Source organism: Chaetodon trifascialis, chromosome 3 (assembly GCF_039877785.1).
Source record: "Chaetodon trifascialis isolate fChaTrf1 chromosome 3, fChaTrf1.hap1, whole genome shotgun sequence".
Classification (NCBI taxonomy): domain Eukaryota; kingdom Metazoa; phylum Chordata; class Actinopteri; order Chaetodontiformes; family Chaetodontidae; genus Chaetodon; species Chaetodon trifascialis.
Window position 1 is genome coordinate 2,323,075 of NC_092058.1, and position 8,899 is coordinate 2,331,973.

The 8,899-nt window shown below is 46.2% G+C and overlaps 1 protein-coding gene across 1 annotated transcript in view; it reads right to left on the reverse strand.

The window, feature by feature from the left end:
• angpt4 (angiopoietin 4) overlaps positions 1 to 7,666 on the reverse strand; it is a 38,630-nt gene extending 30,964 nt beyond the window's left edge. Inside the window, exon 1 of the mRNA XM_070958966.1 lies at positions 7,268 to 7,666. Coding sequence (XP_070815067.1) covers positions 7,268 to 7,666 — 399 coding nt within the window. The remainder of the gene's footprint in view (positions 1 to 7,267) is intronic.
• Positions 7,667 to 8,899: the final 1,233 nt, after the last annotated feature.

Below are 8,899 nucleotides of genomic sequence, written 5' to 3' on the forward strand. Positions count from 1 at the left end.
CAGCCACATGTGGTCTGAAAGCAGCTGCAGGGAGATTATCCTGCTGCCTGTGATAACAGCACAGGAGATGCACACAGTGGCAGCCAAGAGGGCTCAGAGAGGGAGTACATGGTTTACTGCTGGCACACACACACACACACACACACACACACACACACACACACACACACACATCGATAAACAGATGACATGAAAAGTAACAGAAATAGTTGTGTCAAAAATGAAAAAGAGAAGAAGAAGTTGAAACCGCGGCTCGTCTCTCTCTCCTCCACAGTTAGTCAATCACTGCATGAAGTGGGCGGGACTGTCGGTAATCACAGAACTTATGTGGCACTGGCTTTTCATACGTCAATCTCTTGGATCTCCAACGTCAAAAAAAAAAAGTTTTCATGCTGGTGAAAACTATTTTTGTGTGCAGTTTCTTAAAACAAAGCTCTTACATTGATTCGTTAACAGTGGGCATGTTGAATTCACACACGTTTCACCTGACAGCAGAGACAATGCGACAGGTGACAGACTGAAAGTAAAACCTGATTGGAGAAACACAGCAGATGTAGAAGCTTCCACAGGAAGCTCAACAGGCCTCTGACAGCTTAATGAGTAAATCAGACGACCTCCAGGCAGCACATCTTAAATCCTAAAACCTCAGAGAGCCGCGGGTCCATCAGAGTGTGTTCGCTTGTTCTTTCATTTGTCAACATCTGTGTGTGTTCATACACAGATTTGTGTATCTGTGTTTAGAATTCAGGATAAGCCCTTTGAGAGGCATCATCTCGTTTTCAGGGGGGTGTATATGAATACAATGAACTTCCCAAACCTTGCTGGACTAAACCGTATCAGCTTTACCAATTAGGTGCCAAAAGACTGAGAGGTCAACACGTGAACACTGTCCACGTCCAAAACCAACCAGGATCGCCTGAACAGTTATAAAAACAGTGGCAAAGTAACCGCACACACAAGACGGGAACATCTGAAGAAGATGACTTGATGAACATCGCAGATGAATTTAGCAGACAGCCACGTACAGACGTCTGCTTCAGCCTGCAGGCCAACGTGTGTGTTTGTCTGAATGAAGTCTGCGTTAGTCACATTCACACGGAAACGTACAGCACCCACACACACACACACACACACACACACACACACACACACACACACACACACACACACACACACAAACACACACACACACACACACACACACAAACACACACTCTCCCACTCATGACCACAGCCGCTTCCCCTGTGATTCCATTTCCTGCATACGAACTGCTGTTTATGTTTTCAATTCCTACTTTTACAGCTTTCTCGTCATTTATGGACCTCGTGTTATTCTGCTGTGCGGTTTCCTGATCCAATTTTTATCTCAGATGATCAAATTAAATGTAACCACCACATAAAAATGAACAGAAGCAAAATAATTGAAGGCGTCTTTCTGCAGTCATCACATCGGCTCTGTCAGTGTTAAGATGCTAAACGTTGTAATGAGACTCTTTACATTAAACCATCTGAAGGCAGCAGCTCCTCAGCCAGCGTGCAGCAGTCTGACCTTTTTATGAGGCTGTTTAAAACACCCCAACACACTCCCAACTCTCCACTGCAGATCTCCATGTAACACAATAAAACAGCCCGAGGCGGTCAGACCATTCCCAAACACTCCCACCACTTCCCCAATCCTCAATAATCATTCCCGACCATTCCCAGCAGGGGAATAAACTCGGAGAGAATCCCAGAGACCAAAACCTATAAACATTTCATTCAGGCCTGGGGGAGCAGTGAATGTACTGCTGTGGACATCACAGGAGGCCGAAGGAGTTCGACCTGTCTGACTCTTTGACAGCTCCTGTTTCTTTTCCCGTCACACTTGGCAACGTTTCCAAATCTCAGAAATCAGGTACACTAAAACTATGAAGACGAGGCTCAAGCAAACCGACGTTCTCCATTAAGGAATACTTTGCTGAGGCACCAGAATACCATTTTTCTGCTTTAAAATGAAGTTCAGTCCAGTTTTCCTGGTTTTTGTGCCTCACTTCACAGACGTACTCGAAAGCCTGGTGCAGCTGAGTCAGAGCTGCGCTGTGTTTAGACTGAAGGAGGCGGGCCAGCAGATAATGGCTGTCATTAGGCTGTTATTAGCGCTGTCGGTGGGGTTTGCTCACAGCTGTTTGATGTATGGCTGCAAAATGATGGAGCACAGAGCAGCGGCTCGCAGACCAGGTGTTTCTCCAGACTGAGGTCAAGCAGTATCTGCAAATACTCAGTGTAATTAGTTATTACTGTACTCATACTGTCTGAGGGGTGGAGTTTGGATGTGCGACAGCACGAGAAAGCTAATCATCATACTGAACAGCAGCCACACTAATATTCATGGATTTTGTAGCCACTTGGAGTCAGAGGAACTCCATCAGCAGATGATGAAGCTCTCTGGCTAACAGGGTAGCTAACACTTTTCACACTGTGACATTCAGCAGACACAGACCAAACGTGAGCGTTCATCTGAAGTCCTGAGTGTGTCCATCTGATGAATGAAAGTCCACCATCCACTCTCAGACAAGCTCTGTTCAAGTCCCAACAGGCTGTTCACACACACAGAATCAAAGCTGGGAGAGCGACAGGTACAGCTGATTCTGAAGAGCTAAAGCAGGGGAAAGCTGAGAAAAGCTCAATGCTGATGTCCTCTGACACAATGCAGGCGGCAACCAGGTGAGAGTCATTCAACTTCCAGCACAGACACAAACCCACAACGCCAATCAGCCAGCTCGGCCTGCCATCATTGTACTAACTCTGTTTCAAAAATGAGTGCAGAACACAGAGCAGGGAAAACATCAGGGTCTGGAGCTTCTTTCGAGGATCCTGGCTGAAATGTTCAGAAATGACTGGCAGGCTGAAATAAACATCCATATAAATGTTCATAATGTTTTCTTTAATTGAATTTGATCTTAATCGTTCCCTCATCTGAAAAGCCTTTTTTCAACGATGTTCAGTCTTCTTTCTTTTCACCCTCTGCCATGTGACACTCTGCTGTGAGTGTGTGAAACACGCTCCCACTGCAGTTCAATTATAATGGACACATTTACCAGCAACAGCGTTTGCACAAACATGTAACTCACAACGAGTCACACGTGGAAATCTTCCAAACTTATGATGATATTTCTTTATTTTCCATGAAGTGTGGAATATTCTGTCCTGATCTGACATCTGACATGAAGCTTTTAGAAGCCAGTTTTCGTCTTCTTATCCCATCAGATTGCTCCACCGTCTCTCTTTCTCTGTCTCTGCAGAAGGTTATCATCAAAATAACCTTTGAGCACATCAAAGCATGGTATGGTGGCGGCAGCAGTTGATAGCCGGGCTCTGATCTGACCACAGCGGCTTTCCTGTCTCAGTCTCTCAGGCACAGGTCCATTTGAAGTCAGTCATTTGGCAGAAAACTAAACAAGCCCCCTGTTAACTACCTCACTTACTGCTGTTTACAGGCCGACTCCCAAAAACCACCAAAGCGCTGCAGAAGCCGCACGGCTCCATGGAACCGAAGAGAAAGTCGACTACACTCTGAACTGGGATTACTGGGATTATTTTCACCATCGGCACAAAAAAGATTGTGTATTAATTCACTAAAGAGTCTGATATTGATATTTAAGCTAACTTTTAAGCAGACTTCATTTCATACAAATCTTGGATACTGAAGCCAAAAGTCAAATTGTCTTTCCATTATTTTCATTAGACACTGACGATCCCCTGAGGATGAATCCTGCTGAACTTTTGTGTTGCGCCACCAAATTTCAGTTTGCCCAATGCTTTAGTTTAAAACCTTCAAAACCACTGACATTCCCATCAGCCTCACTTAGCACATGCTAGCATGCTAACATGCTAACACACATTATGCCTGTTTAATATCAACATGTTAGCACTCTCCTTTGAGCATATTAGCATGCTGATACTGCATGTACAGCCTCTGTTAGCGTGGCTGTGGACCAGCACATTCAGCTGATGCTCTCAGTGGCCGGACTGAGAAACGGTTCTACAGACCACAGCACTCGATGCTCAGTCATCTGCGCCGTAGATAGAAGCTGACCAACGTTAAGGACTGCAGCTTTAAGATCTGATTTGTGACTTCCTGAGCTTTACGAGAGAACGCTGGCCAGCAGTGATCGCATGAGAAACGCAAATATTGAGCAGAATCTGGACAAATTGAGTAAGGCTACAGCGTCTCAGTCAGGGGGTTGGGAAATAGGATACGTCACTGCATCCACACTATAGACACAGGACAGCTGCGGTTGCTGCTTTGTGAAATTCTGCATCCTCTTCATCATGTCAAAACATCTGTCGTGCAGCGTACAAAGAAAACAGAAGTTATGTCCAGAAGAGCCAGCGTATGCACGCAGCTTTGATTTGAACCAAACTAGAACTGACGGGATTATTCGATTAATTAATGAACATATATTCATCTAAAGATATATTCTGATTCTAGATTCACAAATTCATTACACTTAACTGAATATTTGAGGGTTTAGGACTGCTTGTCACACAAAATAAGGAATATGAATAGCAGCTTTTCAGTAAGCTGTTTCATGCTGCTCAGCCTGATTCTTCACACTCGTCTGTGAGCTAAATGACAGTTTTCTTGGCCTGTTTATGTTGTTTGTATTGCATTTATTGTTGCAGGGCTGTTCGTATGCTACAACAGTGTCTTGGCCTCGTTTGAAAAGCAGGTTTCAATCTACTATTGAGCAACAGGAAAATAAAAAAATGTAAAGTTCCAATATATCTGAGCGATAGAGGACGTTGAACTGAATTCCAAAAGTTTTGAAGCATAATGTCATACCAGAATGGGAACATCTCTGCCCCCACGAGGATCTCTTTATGAGGAATTTAAATGACGTCACACCTTAAACTCACTGACGCTGCCGTGCTTTAACCTTCAGCAGAGGTAAAGAGATGAAGAAGACAGGGAGACAAAGAGGAGACGAGGCTATCTTCGTCTGACCTGAATTAAAGCTCAGATGAGAGGCTGGCAGCAAACGTGTGGGTGATGTTTTGGAGTCAGAGAGCGATCAGGTGCTGACGGACGACCTCGACTGAAGGTGGAAGGTGAAAGGTCGGCTCTCCGTCTCCTGTCGGGGTGCAGAAAACCTCAGATGTGGACTTGACCCACGTCTCCTCTGAGGTTTAACAGTGTGGGTGGTTAAACACACCAGCACACACGCATATGCATGCAGGCGCTTGTATACACAGTAATCTCACATGCACACACATGCTCTCTCATACTGGCTTGTTAAAAACGCTCCTGAAATCTCAGCGGTTTAATCCAGTGAAGCAGCACTCTGATTTTACTCTCTGCAGATTAAAATCTTTCTGGTAAGTCATTCAATCCGTCCTTCAGACACGCACAGCTGAACAGGAGAAAGAGATCAACTCTGGTGGGCAGCAGAAATAATGAAATTCTTACTCGCTCCATTTATGCTGGAATGCCTCTAAACCCACGTAACGTATCAATCACAATCTGAGCGTCGAAGCGCTGAGACGAGGAGATCTGATTGGAGGATGGCTCCACTTCTTGCAGAGTTTGAGCCTGCGTACGGCGTTGAGAAGGCCCTTTCACACACGACAACGACACCGCCACGCTGTGAAAGCCATTACTTCTAGCGCTGTGACTGAAAGGACCAACAAAGCAAACAAGCGATCACACTGAAAATACAGGAGTCACTTCAAAACTACAGCGTCCAAAGGAAACTTGGGAATTGGTCTAATCTTCACGGTTCCTCAGATGTGGCAGAAATGCAAACAGGAATGTGCAAAAGGGACTCCTCGTGTACTTTAGTCAGCTCCTACTTCCTCACAGTTCCTCGAACTCTTGGCTTAATACAGCACCTCCCAAATCTTCAGCATACCGCGCTGCTTGAAGATGGCTTTTTCTTTCCTAAACACCATCGACTGCACATGACAACTTTTGGGAGGCCATGATGGATATGCCGAACATTTAAGAAAGCTAAATAAATCTGCGGCCCGCTCAGCATTCCTCCTGTAAGAGTTATGAATCAAACACGAACTGACTTCTCAAACAGAAGCCTTATTCATGCTGCGACGGCTCCCATTCTTCTGTAACGTTAATGATTGTAATGATGATGAATGAGGACTCCCCGCACACACATTCCTCTCCAAAATGTTTTCTTTCGCTAATCTGATTTCATGAACCAACATCACCTGCTGCACATCAGCAGGAGTCCGGCCGACTGCTTTAACTATCAGGAGATGACAGAGGCACTGCAACATCTGCAAAACCCACGAAGACCGTGTGGTCCGTGTACGGCACACTGGATACAGGCTGCTGCATCAGTTCATCCGTGATCACCACTGCTGCACGCAGATAATGTGTCTCTCAAATGATTGGTGTTTATTCAGTTTGAAAGAAAGGAGGGAAAGACCACTGACAGGCCAGCGAGTGATTATTGTTTTGACCAGTGAGGTGAAGGAAGGGTTTAAGTTCATACCTGGGTAGAGAACTGTCAGTCACTCTGATTCGTCTCCAGTATACATACTTATTTCTGTTCATGGGTGGAAAGCCAGCGAGGGTTTATCCTTTTTGTTGCTCTAGCTTCTACTCCTGGTTGGTCTGGGCTCTTACACATGGAGTCCTGGGTGACTACCATGAATCCTCCCACGCGTTACTCCCTCCCAGTGAAACTCACCACTGGCTGGAGAAAAGAAGCAGCTGGCTGATACCACGTGCCACATTAGTACAACATGTATGTCTTCACAGAGAGGCAACACACTCCACATTGGAGCGAAATGAGGGAAAATAATGAAGACGCGTACATTTTGAAAAGGCAGTCGTACAGAGATAAAACGATTGGCCTTCATCAGACTCTTCCTCACACGTCACTGGACAGAATAACTGGTAAGTTTTAATGGACTCGCACTTCATCCTCGGTATCTGGAGAAGACTCTTCTGCAGTGCTCCTGCAGGGTACGTGTCAGCTGTTACAGTGTCTCTCATCACACTGTGCTGCTTTTCTCCTGACTGAAGCTGCTGCTGCTCATCCAGAGTCAGAACGCAAAACCGTGATCACCAAGCAAGAACATCCAGTGCGTTAAAATCTAAAACAACTTGTTCCAGTTAACTGCATACACAGCTGCTGGAGAAAAAGAATCCTGAGTTGCTGTTCAACACATTTGAACGGAGCACAGAGCATCCGTCAACAGCAGGCGACAACACACACAAATGTCACATCGACACACAGGAAGAGGAAGGCAGGTTGTCGCTTACCTTCTGCAGCCACTGCGTGTTGTTCTCCATGGTGCTCTCCAGCTGCTGCAGTTTCTGAGCCGACCAATCGGCGTCAACTGGCGGCGAATCTCTCTGCACGACGCTCGCCCCGCTGCGAGCGCCACCATATTGTTCAGTCTGTGATGGCAGTCCTCCGCCCTGGCATCCATCCAGCTCTGGTAGGATGAAGGTGTAGCTGCACTGGCCATGTTGGATGCGGTGAAACCTCTTTCTCTTCTCTGAACTTCCACCACCGCCGCCGCCGCCTCGTCCTCTTCTCTGGCTTCTTCCAGCTCCTCCTTGTTCTGCGCTTGAAACACCGGCTGCATCAGTGACAGCTGACAAGGTCCAAAGCAGCAGAAGCACCAGCAACACCCAGCTGAGACTAAAGCCTTTCATGACGCTCTCTTCAACGGTGTTTTCTCTCAGTGCGAAGAGGGTCAAGAGAAGCTCATTCACGCTTTGACCCCAATTCACTTCAAGAAAACATCTGCATGCAGGATGCAACACAAGTCATGCACGAGTCTCTGCACCCACCAGTCCATCCATGAGGTCTGATCCTCACCCTTCAGCTCGCTTCCTCAGGAGGTAACTTCTCTTACAGATTGTTTGAAATGCAGAAACTTGTTCTGTGGCCTCACACTGAAACGTTGTTCCTCCTGGCTTGTCAGTAAAATGTACATCAGATCAATACGTGGGACGCATCCACTTTTGTCCTCCGTCTCCTGCTTTGGCTCTTGGTCTTGATTTTGTTCTCTGTGGTCGCGTTCGTCTTGTTGATGATTTTTCAGGATGGGTCCACTGGCTTGACCCTGGGCAGGTTTCTCATGACTGCATGAAATTCCCTCCTGTTCTCAATGCACCTGGTGCAGGTCCAAAACCACTCAGGACAAAGTATGGACGGACAGAAAGCTGAGTGGGTAAAATGGAGGGATGAAAATGGAGGCTGTGGGCAAAAAACAGTGTGAACGAGGGTGGGTGATAGTGAATGTCCAAAGTGACTGGGAGAACGAAAAAAACATTTAAATGAAGGTGAGAGCATCAGAAAAAGAGAAGATTTGGGGCTGCATGTAAATGAAAATGGACGTCTCAGTCCTAAAATGTCCAAGAATAAAAGAAAAGATCCTCATCCTTCTCTGGTGGCTCCAGTTTCAGAAGTGGCCGAAGAGAACTACTTCTGCCCCCCTCTTATCAGGGGCTGGCTGAGAAAAGGAGGAATGAGAGAGGGAGGGAAGGGGGGAAGGAGGAGGAGGAGGAGGAGGAGGAGGAGGAGGAGGAGGAGGAGGAGGAGGAGGAGGAGTGGAGGGACAAGAGACCTGAGGGAGGTCTATCAGAGTACCCTCTCTGTTTGTTGGCTGAGAGCAAAAGAAAAGAGAAGTAGCCAGATAAAGTGAAAGGAGGAAGATTCTGGGAATGAAAACGAAGGGAGAGAAAAGACGGGAAAAAAGAAAAGAACGCTAGATGTAAGAAATCAAAACCACTGAGGAAGAAAAGAAGCAGTGGAAGACAGAATGAAATGGGCAGATGAGAGAGGTCTAAAGGGTTCTCGTAGCTGCTGTAATCTTCGTTCCTAACTGATCTTTCACTTGTGAAGCAAACCCTGATGCCTTGTATGGTCATTCACACTGAGTC